At 37.0% G+C, this 12,876-nt stretch overlaps 1 protein-coding gene across 1 annotated transcript; it reads right to left on the bottom strand.

The window, feature by feature from the left end:
* Positions 1-11,839: 11,839 nt before the first annotated feature.
* LOC145050033 (putative mitochondrial protein AtMg00820) lies at positions 11,840-12,644 on the bottom strand. Its single transcript, XM_078998351.1, has 2 exons — positions 12,441-12,644; positions 11,840-11,986 (listed from the first exon to the last, which is right to left on the bottom strand). Exons 1-2 carry the CDS (start codon positions 12,642-12,644, stop codon positions 11,840-11,842), a joined length of 351 nt encoding a protein of 116 aa, XP_078854477.1.
* Positions 12,645-12,876: the final 232 nt, after the last annotated feature.

Here is a 12,876-nt window from a genome sequence, read left to right as displayed (position 1 = left end):
GTGTAATTAACATTTGATGATAAATAAAAGTTGTTTATTTATAAGTAAAGTGTTGCTATTTTTTGTCAACCATTTACTATCATTTCAATTTGCATGTTTTGACTTCCAAAATAATTATGTTATGGTGCATCAAATTATTCAAATTCTCCACAGTTGGTCGTATGTTGGAAGTAGATATGAATCAAGACTATCATGAAGTTGACTTGTAGATGTCTAAGCTGTTGGACATAGCAAGAGTTGCTACAACACTCATGAGTGCTCATAAGTTCTGAGTATTGGATTCAACCCATGCTCGCTTGTATCACTTCATGGAATTTATCTCTAGTGATCGTGAGACGGTAATATCATATAAGTCTCCAAACCTAGAGATATGAGTTGTTGACTATGAGTTGGTTATACATTGATTATACGTGCCTTTGTGTATGATTCAACAAGTAGTAGGACAAGCATATGAGTCGAAGTTTATCTATTCCTTATTGAATTAGAAGCGAAATCTGGGCCCCTCGATGATTTTGTGTTGACCCATGCACCGGGCCCGGTCAGAACTAAATTGATGTGTTCAATTAAGTTCTATGTCAAACAAATCGGAAATCGGGAAACAAACTGTTGGACAATAAGTAAGACATTGTTCCATGTATTTTTCCCGTTGATATCTAGAACAGAGGATTATATGATCTCTTATCTAAAATGGTGCTTCATTGTTCAACAAAGTTTTAACAGCTACGATTGCCAGTCGGTTCTTGAAGTCATAATTGCAACTATAGTTATTAGACTTATCCAAGTGGGAGACGGTTGGATAAGGTGTCTAAGTCGATAACTATATTTGAGATGTACTTGACCCGACCTGGCATGGTCCATTTGGGTTGCACTTCACCCGAACAATTTATATGGATAATCTTTTGAGAATAGTATAGGTTATGATTTGTTAATTTATTATAAGTTCTAATATATTAATATGAAATAATATTATTTAATTAGTCTTGATCTAAAATTAATTTAGAATTAATTTAGTGATCAAAAGGGTGACTAATTAAATATGGACTCTAGTATTTATATAGTGTGGGCTAATGCTTATTTAGAATGGGCTAGGCTTGCATGGTAAGTCCATGGATAGTCCATGGAGCTTTAACCCATGGATCTCATGGAAATGAAAGGTCATGGGTATTAGGGTTTACATGGATGTAACCATAATCCTCCATACTATATAAAGGAGTATTTGGCACTTGAAATGGCACTAGTTTTTGTGTGAGAACTAAGGGTGGCCGATTTCTAGAAGTGCCCAACTACTCTCTCAAGTTTCCAAGGTTTGTGGTGATTTATGACTTCCATTTGAGGCATCCACATTATTGGTGCTAGGCTCTCAAACTCCAAGCAATCAACCACTACCAAAAGGTATGTAACTCTACTAGCTTTTTATGTTTCAAAGTTCCCCATGCCATGCTAGTTAGTTTAAGAACCTTGGAAAAGCAAATTTGCATGTATCTTAGTAAAACATAGATCCAAGGTTTCTAGGGTTGCATTTACACCTAAGGAGTGTTAGAATGCTCAAAACCCATCAGATAGGCCTAATGAACAACTAAACCTAAATATGGTAATTGATAGACTAGACACTTGTGAAATTTAAGGAGCATAAACAAAACAACAATGAGAAGAAAAGAGAAAAATAATTACATCATAAAGTAGTCTATAAAAGAAGGGTTTATAGCCATACAACATAACCTACTCAGATATAAAAGAACAAACTACCTAAAAACATCATGTCCAAAGAAAAGCAACTAAATATCCCTATCTTCTTACTCCTGGTAATCTCCATCACCATCATCATTCCCCTCCTCCTCATCATCATTGTCATCATGATTTGTCCCACATGTAGCAGCTCCGTCACTCGGTTACTGGTAAGGAGGTTAAGCAAATACCTGATAAGCAAACCAATCACTTATAGCCCTTGCTATCCACTACTGACAATGACGAATATCATGAACCTCCCCATTCAAATTATCCATATGCCTAGAAAGATAGGATATATCCATATTGGGCATCAAACTGTGATGAGTAGCAGTAGGAGCTCGCCTAACCCGTTGCTGACGACGGACCTGCTGTAACTCCTGCTCCTCTTTATGCTCCAGATATACCTTGAGAATGGGCACAAAAACATCATCAAGAGGTATCCTCCAAACCTGATCCATTCCATGCTCAATCTCTCGTACCCTCCTCAAAGTTGTCTCCTCCAGGTCCCATAAGGGATAATGAGCCATCACATGAGTGTCAACCCCATAGGGACGAGCCAAGCGGCTAATAAAATGGCAACCACAAATCCTGCTTCGTGATTGAGTGCCAAAAGCTAGAGTGGAGGAAAAGAAGGAGGAAATGATGTAAGGAATGCGGAGGTGGACATCGGTGTGAAGCAGTCACCACATAGGAAAAGGATCACCTATGGGAACCTTATCGTGCTCCTCATAATGATGAATAGTGGAGGCAACCAGGCGGTGAATAAATGTACGTAATGGAGATCTGAAACTACTCTCCTTCACTGTCCCAGATATATACTCCCCACTGGAAAAAGCCCAAACATACAAGTGGTTGTACTCCCTCGACTCCAAGATAATACAACTATCCAAATAGGACTCAAAAAAGGGATGATCAAAATCCTCTGTAGAATAGATCCCCATTCGCTGCCCCAACTCCACCAAACTACAAGAATAGGCAACCCCACCTAGACAGAAGGAAATGGCTAAATCATCTGTCCAAATATTGGACTCGCGGATGAACCAGACAATAGAAAGAAACTTATGCATAGCTACCTGAAAATGACTTCATGAAACCTCAAAACATGGCGCCATGCATGACTGACAAAAGTCACGAGATCCTCCTCATTATGAAATGACCGTGTGAGGAATAGCTCTAATAACACAGTCAAACCCACATCTCCTGCAACTCACCAATCCAAAGATTGTGGAATGTTGATATGCTTGGTTAGCAGCTCTAAAACCCTCCTAATGTAAGACATTCGGTCAGGAAGGGTAACGGAAAACGAAAAGAGCAGATGTGTCGGCCATTCATAGGGAAACGGACCAGCCCGCTGTCTCGTGTTCGTCATGGAAACTGAGGAAATTAATAAGAAACATTAGGGAGAATTTAAAATAAAACTTGAAAATGGAAAAATCTAAAATTTTGGCCAATCATGTACAGCTCAAGACGCACAGCGTGCATTTGAGGATGCACCTCACACATCTTCATATACACCGCATGCACCAAGAACTCGTTGCTGAAAAATCGAGCTTAGGGACCGATTCTGTCCAAATTTCACCAGGAAGCATTAGGGTTTCATAATCGGTACATTGATAAACATATTACAACACCAATATAGTTTAAAACACAACAGAAATTCAGATTCAAGCAAAACCCTAACTTTTCACTCAAACCTGGAAAATCTTGAAATTGAAGACTCTTTGATGGATTATTGGATGAATCGACTATAGAACTATGTTAATCAGTCAATATACTAGCTATTTAGCCAATCAATTTTGACTTTTCCAACGAAAAATCAGAAAATCCCAAAAAAAAGCAAAACTTAAAAACAAGAATTTAAGACTCATATTCAGTAAAAAGGTGTTTAAAATTCGGACACGTCTTAGTCTGGGCCCGGAATCACCTAAAAATGGAAGAAAATCTAAGGTTGTTGGGTCAAAAGATGGTTTATACTTTGCTTTTCTGGGCAATTGTATTTTTCTGTAATATTTTTGGAGTTTACGGTCATGTTTACGGTTGAGTTTACGGCCGTAAACACCTTACGGTCGTAAACCCATTTATGGCCCATGTCCACCAAGCCCATGTTCCCCTTGTATAAATATAGGTGTTTGGGTGTGAGGAATAGATTGATGAACCCTAGAGATTATACGGCCAAGAGAGAGAGAGAGAGAGAGAGAGAGAGAGGAAGAGAGAGCATATTGTGTGAGAGAATCTATTGTAAGGAATTTCATTCATATCATCAATACAATCAAGATTCTTAATATTCTTCTTCTCCTTCTCTTCTTATTGTGATCTGGCATCATCCGTTTGATTGCGATTCCGCACTATCAAACGGATCTGATTGATACACAGGCAGATTAGGGACATACAATTGGTATCAGAGCCAAGTTGTATTAGTCAATTTTGTTAGATTTGGAGCATTATTTGATCTTATTTTCGAAATATTCTTGCGTTTTTGGATAGATCTCTGAAAAATAAGGGGGGTTTGTTCTTCGTGTTTTTCATAAAAAAAGGTTTTTGATCGAGTTTTGGAGCAAAAAAGTCGAAAAATCGGTGTTTTTTGCGAGGAGTTTGCGGCCGGCGGCTAGGGTTCCGAAGAGTTCACGACCCGGAGTTTGCGGCCCAAGGTTCATGGTTAGCCTCGGTCAGCAGCGTGTGCGAGACTTCGGTAAGGGTACGAAGTTCGCACGCATACACTTAAAAAAAGGGGGCGCAAAGCGATTTTGGGGTGTGCCGAGATTCGTACTCAGGTCTACCCCATATAAGTCCATCTCCTTACCAACTCCTCTAGGCCACAAGTTGATACATTCCTTCCCCATTTAATTCATAACCCGTCTTTCTCGCAGCAAGTTTTCCTACTTTGACACTTTTAACCCAAAATTCAATTCTTTTTTAATTTTAAATTCCTTTTTCATCTTTTAAAAAATAAAATAAAATTAATAATAATAATATAAAAAATAATAAAAATTTTTATTTTTTGACTTTTATTTTTGATTTTTTATTTTGACTTTGACTTCCAAGTTTGACATTTGATTTTAAACTTTAACTTTTTCGTTTAAGTTTTAAACTTTCAAATTTAGTTTTTCGGTTTGACTTTTAAGTTTGACTTTTTAAGTTTGACTTTTGAGTTTAACTTTTTAAATTTGACTTTTAAGTTTGACTTTTGAGTTTAACTTTTTAAATTTGACTTTTAAGGTTGACTTTTGAGGTTTATAATCAAAGGGTTTGACTTTTAAGTTTGATTTTGCTTTTTAGTTGTGCTTTGTATTTGATTTTAAGGTCTACGAGGGAGTTGAAAACATGAAAGATAGTCGTCAGGATATGTTAAGCCAAAATTTCAACATTTTCGATTATATCCCTGGAGAAACCCTCGAAACTCAATTGTAGCGATTTACTACACTTACTACTGAGATGAATATAGTTGGGATCTTCTTGACTAAGTCCGAGATAAACAAAAAGCTGCTAAATTCACTTCCGAAATCATGGGATATGAATGTGGCTATCATCAAGAAGACAAAAGATCTTAATCATCTTAGTCTTGCTGATGTAATTATAGAACTTGATGCTTTGAAGTGTAGAGAAACAATGAGTTCTGAAAACATTCCGGTCACTGAAGTTACATGTACTCCAGCTTGTGAAGCCACGATTAAATTTCTTTGGGAACAAATTGATTTATTTAAAAAAGAAGTTGAGGACCTGAGATATGAAGGATATCAACTCAGGAAAGGACAGAAACCCCTGAAGGCTGAATTAGAAGCAAAAACCAAGGACTTTAGGAAAGTTCAGGAAGAGTATAGCAACAAGTGTGAAAATTATGACTATATTAAGAGACATCTTGCTGCTGTAACTGAAGAACTTGACGCTTTAAAAATTAAGTGTGGAAAAACAGACGTTAGTTTTAAAAATTATATTGCGTCAAGTCAGACAGTCAAGTCCTTATTTGAAACCCAATTAAAATTCAAAGATAATCAAAACAAGGGTCTAGGGTATGATAGTGTTCCTCCACCTTTCAATCATAACTACACATCCATCCCAATGACACAGGAAGAAATTGATAGGGAGGCACATCTTCGATATGGCAAACCAGTTGGATTTGTGTCAGGAGGAGTTATTAATGTTGAAAATACTAATGTTTCTACTTCATGTACAGGTAAAGTAGCAGAAGATGAGAACAAGGAGAGCACTACTGAACAAACAAATGTCTCTTTGAGCTCTGAGTCTGTTGCTTCGAACTCAGCTGCTTCTGATAAACCTGCCATTGAGAAATACAGGCCTCCAATTCTAGCGCAACAGAGTGTCTGTCGCAAGTGTGCATGTGGGAACAACAAGAGACAAGGCAAGGATACACCACCAGGGGCAGGAAGAGATAACTTCACAGTGAAGAAAATGACTTGTTTTCACTGTGGAACACCTGGACACATTGCCAGAAATTGTCCTAATCGTGCTTACGTTCCCTACTGCGCACAAGGATGGCAGAACGCGCCAAGAGGGAGATTTTTCAAAAGAAACCCCTCAAGGTCACGTTCAGATAACGCCGACTGGAATGCCATGAAGGCCAATAATTCAATTCCCAAGGCCAAGCATCTGAATCCCAAGGGCAAGAAGGATATGTCAAACAACAAGCCCAATCCAAGAGATGATCCAATAAAACAAAGACCGGTTAGGTCAAAGTCATCTCAACGGTCGACATCAAGATCAAAAGCAAGCACTGAGCCACCCATCAGATCAAAAAAGAAATGGGTTGAACCCAACTATAAATGGGTTCCGAAGGCTCAATCTCCCAAATCTTCCAACGATTCTAATATTTCTATATCTTCTTTTTGTGATAAATAGGACATGTCATGGGAGAAAGTACCTTGCGTTGATGACAAAGGTCGACCCAGTTTCAGAATAGACTTGGTTCCAAAGACCAACTGATCCCGCTCTATGCTGGAGCAGCTATGGAGGCATATCATCAAACTTTGGTTTGTTGGTAGTGGCTGCTCTTGACATATGATTGGGGACATCTCTCAACTGTACAACATTCAGACCTTTGTTGAGAGTATGTGTCCTTTTGCGGGAAAGGAAGAAAGGAAGAGATCACAAATGGGGTTAGTGCTTAATGATATGAAGAATTCTCGGATCTGTTCTGAGATTATGCTTGCTGTTCTCAGACCTTCTGATTGTAGATTCAATCGGTGAATTACGGTTTGCGTTTTCTTCTCTATACTCCTGAGTTTTTCTTAAGCTGATTCGCTTTAAAGACTAATTTTTGTTTTAGGATAGTTTAATTTTGCACATTTACTTTCGTTTCTCTCTTATGCACAAATTTAGGGGGAGAAATAAAAAACAAAACAAAAATTTTTAAAAAATTTAAAAAAAAAATTAAAAAACATAGAAAATCAAATATATATATATATATATATATATATATATATATATATATATATATATATATATATATATATATATATATATGTTGGTTATGAAATGTGCTTGAGGGAGATGTTTTGGGAAATGAAATTAGCAAGAGATAACGGGCAATCTGAATCGGCGTAACGTACCTAAGTTGAATCGTCTACGCTCTGTGTTCGATGCGCTGGTAGGCACGAAAGATTTTAAATGGACTTGACTAGGGAGAGTTGAACATAATGAATTTAAGGACTTGACAAACTTTGACCTAGCTAGATCCGTTTAACCTGATGTCACGACGCTCGGATAGGTTGAGCAGGGAGATATATATGGGAATCTACCGGTCACATTAAATAACCTGTATCGAGAACTGTGGATTCACTTTTCCTCGATGTGCGGATTCTGTCCTTAATTCCGGTTGGATGGGGCGACTGGTAAATTCCGATAAATTAGGTCTGTAGAATATCATTTTCTTTCTTTCCATCTATTAGTCATATGTTGTCTCCTTTGCGTGACTTCCAATCCGACCTGGTACACAACATATGCAACTCTATTTCTCTGCATGTTATATATATGAAATTCCTCTCATCTGTTAGCCATATGTTGTCTCCTTTGCGTGACTTCCAATCCGACCTGGTACACAGCATATGCAACCTTCTTCTTCTCAACCCCTCTGAAGTAGTAAGTAATAGAATTCTGAATCTATCCTCTCTCTGAATGGTTGTCTGCTCACCCGGTGTAAGGAGTACTCTGGAAGTTCTTGATGGCTGGGGCATATCAGGAAGCGAGAAACACGTTCTAGTACACTTAAAATTGAACACATACGGATTGTCTGTAGATCTCGCTGCTCGATTTAGGTGGACAACAATATCCCTTGTTGTAGTCAGTTAAATGGTCATAAGAAAAATTTATTTAAGAATTAGGGCCAATCATGATAATAAAGTTATAATTAAATATATGCATGTATCATGTCATTGGTAAATTGTCCAAAATATTGTCACAAATTTTTCGTGTTTAAGTGGACCACAATACTGGCGATCTATCAGACGAAGATGTGAAGATAAGGGTACCGACAAGTGAAATAAGGTTGTCCAACAACATTGATCCCAAATCACTCTTAAAGTTAGATATCATTTTATTTTTGTTAAGTTTGTTCATAGTGTTCTTCTAACTTAAATATTAGGGGATAATTAAAAATTTTAAAAACCAAACAAAAATCAGAAAATTAAAAAAAAAGGCTTTATTTCTTGTTCAGAAAAATTTTTAAAAAAATCCAAAAATTTTTTGTTTCTGTTTTAATTTGTGTGCTAAGTTTTCTTTTAGTTTTGTTTTGTCTTGAAAAGTGATTTCAGGTATAGATAAGACTCATGGAGTTTGTGTTGAAGATTTCTAAGCCAAAGCCTCGTCCGTGAGCATCGAAGAATTCGCATTCGAAGGAGCAAGAAATGAAGATTATTCTTTCAACATTCAATCCTTCAACCCCAAAATCAAGGTGAAGCTGAAATTGAAGATTATGTGACAGATTGCATTGAAGCCTCCTCAATCAGTCTGCTGCTATCTTTGTACTTGCTGAAGTGATCCAGATGATTTGTTCTCTCTGATGTTCTCTCTGAAGATTCTCAAGCTGAAAGCGCTATCTTTCAAGAATCAGTACATGAAGCATCCTCGCCCAATGTGCGCTCAATTCCAAATCTTGAAGAATTGCCCAAGTGCTGAAGATGAAGTCATTCATTGAAGATAAATGTTGAAGCCAAGCTCTCGATGAAGATTGACAAGAAAAGCCAGCTACTTTTTAGGGGGAGCTTGTTGGGTCAATTAAGAAAAGAAAGCTATAAACCAAGGGAGAGATTGTTGGGTCAAAATATGGTTTATACTTTGCTTTTCTGGGCAATTGTATTTTTCTGTAATATTTTTGGAGTTTACGGTCATGTTTACGGTTGAGTTTACGGCCGTAAACCCATTTACGGCCCATGTCCACCAAGCCCATGTTCCCCTTGTATAAATATAGGTGTTAGGGTGTGAGGAATAGATTGATGAACCCTAGAGATTATATGGCCAAGAGAGAGAGAGGAAGAGAGAGCATATTATGTGAGAGAATCTATTATAAGGAATTTCATTCATATCATCAATACAATCAAGATTCTTAATATTCTTCTTCTCCTTCTCTTCTTATTGTGATCTGGCATCATCCGTTTGATTGGGATTCTGCACCATCAAACGGATCTGATTGATACACAGGCAGATTAGGGACTTACAAAGGTGCATGTTGATAATGGGGGGACCATCACACATTTTATATGCCTGGACCAATAAGCACGACGCACTCGCATGCACGACGTGATTCCCCAAAAATTTCAAATTTTCATTTTTAAACGTTGAAGTATTTTACATTCTCATTTCAACTTAAAACCCTAGAAAATTTTATCTAGAGCACTCATTACTCTGAATAAATAAGCTCTAGATGCACCAAAAAGCTATAAACTAGAATAAACTTCAAGCAAAGCAATAACCAAATATCAAGAATAAAAGCAACATAAATCAACAAACCTTCCTAGAAACAGATAAGCAGACAGGATGCTAAGGAATTAGACTAATACAAACACTACCTAGAAGTAAAATCAAAAACCGTCAATCAAGATAAGTAAGAAGCTAATAAAAGAATTACTAGTAGGAACAACATACATACCATCCCTAGATGATATAATGATAACACAAAGGCCAGCTCTAGTAAAAAAACTGACCAACAACAAGGAAAGAAGAAGAAAACAAGTCACTAGCATCGCAAGGAATTTCAGAGTCAACAAAAAAGGAAGATGTCGATGTCATGATGACAACCAACAAAGAAGTACCTGTCAGGAGTTCATGAGCAGCAAGCTAGGATCCTTCTACATAGATAAGGAATTAGCTAGCCTAGACCACTAGGTAAAAGAACTAGAAACAATACTATAGACCCACAACTGTGCTAAGAACAGTTAGTTTAAACTCACGACATGTAGTGTATCACCTAATTAATAGAATGCTAATGTCAAAACCTTAGGAATAGATACTACATACTCAATCTGTTAGAGGTTATGAAGAACATGATGATAGTAAAACTCTACCCCAAAGGCACAATTCCATAAATAGGACAAGAACCTCATTACCTTATTATAAGAAGATTAAATTTCCTAATGCATGTCAAAAATAGTATAAATATCCACACCACTTAGCTTGGAGTGATAGAAATTAGAAAATCAGGAATTTGGGGAACACACTAGAACTCCAAAGACTCAACCCAACACTTCCTAGGGTAGGAAGGCCATATACTTTTATAATAAAACGTGCTAATTAGGGCAAGCCACATTGTAACCCATAAGGGAAACTCCCACTTCACAATCCATACCTATACCATTGTACAAAATTGTGTAGAAAACTAAGTTGTAAAAACTATGGCATGATGGGCCACACAACTGGGAATCATAGAAGTCTAACTCACACAGTAACTACTACAAACGCAAGCATCCAAAAGAAACTATCCGTAGACTTATACAAGAAGTATTTTGAATTAGTCATTTCGAAACAACACAAAATATGAAATTCACAACAAGCCGCTAGGTTAAGGAAATCCACAACATTCCCATTTCTTTTCAAAAACCCTTCCGTGGTTTTGTTGAAAAGAGAACTATGAACAACTTTACCAAAGCTAAGGGTAAATGAAATAAGTCAAGTATCCAAAAGTAACATAAACATAGGTAACCTTTTAGGAAAACCAACCTATCTAGTGTGAACCATTTAAGACACTATACAAAAGACAAAGGAACTAGTGACAATCTAGAGAATATAGCTTACACGTTCTCTCACGAATCAAAGTAAACTCATAAGAATTCCTGAAAAAGAAGCAACAAGATCGCAAAACAAAAAGATAGAGGTTCAAAGAAACCATAGCATAGTTAAGCAATAGAAATTTAGATTTTCTATTGGTGTAAAATGAAACTTCTCGCAAATGAAAAACATGGATAACAAGAAACTATAAAAAGATAGGCTAAAAGAACAATATTATCTACATCACAAAGTGAAGAATTACAAGTAAGAAAGGAATTTTCAACTACCTCTCGAAATAACCCCTCACTAGTCAGGACGTATCTAATAGATTAGAGATAAGCAATAGAATCCAAAGCAATTCCAAACCTCATTGCAAAAACAAAACTCATGAAGAAAAAGTTCTTCTATAAAAGCTAAGCTATAGGGATGAATACAAAAGTGCTAAAACCACTAAGATCCTCCCAATAAGTACCTCTATATCTAATAGCACAAGTTAAATTTCAGGAAGATGTTTCCTTCAACGGGGGAGGATGTGATAATCAGGAAAATATGTCATCGATCCTGATAGCATACCGAATAATATAATGACTTTGACTGCCAACTTACAAGTTTGCCATCAAGAAATTGACATCCCCCAGTAGTACTTTTTCAATCAAGACCACAACCGCCAAGATCAGCGTCAGATAATGCTTGCACAAAGGACCCTGAGCTGGAAGAGTACCAAATTCCGATCGAAGTGGTTTGTTTCATATATCTAAGGATATTCTTAACTGTAGTCATGTGGGGTTTGAGAGGATTTTCTTGAAACCTGGCACAATAGCATACCGAAAACATAATGTCTAGACGACTTGTTGTTAGATACATTAATGATCTTATCATTTGTTGATAGAGAGTCATATCAGCAGTCGATTTGTCCAATAACGGCGTAAGCTTCATTCCGAATGCCACAGGAACCTTTACCTTCGAATCTACCACCATCCCAAACTTGGACAGTAACGTCTTTGTCTAAGCTTCCTGATTGATGAATATTCCCTCTTGACTCTATCTAATATTCAATCCAAGGACAAAGTTAATCGGACCTATTGAGCTCATCTCAAACTTAGTTTCCATTAATTTTTGAAATTTAGAAATTAATCTTGGATTAGTATATCCGAAAATCATATCATCAACGTATATTTGGACAATCATCAGATGGTCACCATCTTTCTTGCGGAAGAAGTTTGGGTTGACCGAGCCTTGTTTAAACTTAGATTGTCTTAAAATCGAGTTAGAGTTTCATACCAAGCTCGTGGAGCTTGCTTCAGACCATACACAACCTTATCCAGAATATAACAGTGGTTTGGATATTTCTTTTTTACGAACGTAGGTGGTTGTTCCACATAAACTGTTTCTTCTAGTTCCCCATTCAGAAAAGCACACTTAACGTCCATTTGATAGAATTCAAAGTACTTATAGGCTGCATATGTCAGGAAGATGCGAACTGACTCCAACCGTGATACTGGTGCGAAAGTTTCTTTGCAGTCTATCCCTTCCTCTTGACAATACCCCTTCACAACCAAGCGAGCTTTGTTTCTTATTTCAATACCTTCTTTGTCAAGCTTATTTCGAAACACCCATTTTAGTCCTACAACTGATACATCCTTCATAGTTGGAATTAATCTCCAAACCTTGTTACTCTCAAACTCATTGAGCTCTTCTCGCATTGCTTGCACCCAATCAAAATGATCAAGAGCAATCTTAACATTTTTAGGCTAAATCTTGGAGAAAAACAAATTGAACATGCAAAATTCCATCTTGGAGAATAATGCAGCCTGCTTCAACTTTTTTTGTGCTCTCGTAAGAACTCCTGAATATGCTTCTCTAATTACTTGATTTTTAGGATGATCCTTGGTCCATTTGATCAGAGGAGGATAGTTTGGATCATAGGATGGATCC

This window comes from Lactuca serriola, chromosome 5 (genome assembly GCF_051521515.1).
Source record: "Lactuca serriola cultivar US96UC23 chromosome 5, Lser_US96UC23_V15, whole genome shotgun sequence".
Classification (NCBI taxonomy): Eukaryota; Viridiplantae; Streptophyta; class Magnoliopsida; order Asterales; family Asteraceae; genus Lactuca; species Lactuca serriola.
This window is presented reverse-complemented; position numbering and strand designations above follow the sequence as displayed.

What these genes read in the sequence shown, in the direction of transcription:
- LOC145050033 (XM_078998351.1), bottom strand. Translation starts at nt 12,644, where the DNA reads ATGCGAGAAGAGCTCAATGAGTTTGAGAGTAACAAGGTTTGGAGATTA. An exon ending in GCAAAGAAACTTTCGCACCA is followed by an intron (nt 11,987 to 12,440) that starts GTATCACGGTTG and finishes ATTGAATATTAG; the next exon opens with ATAGAGTCAAGAGGGAATAT.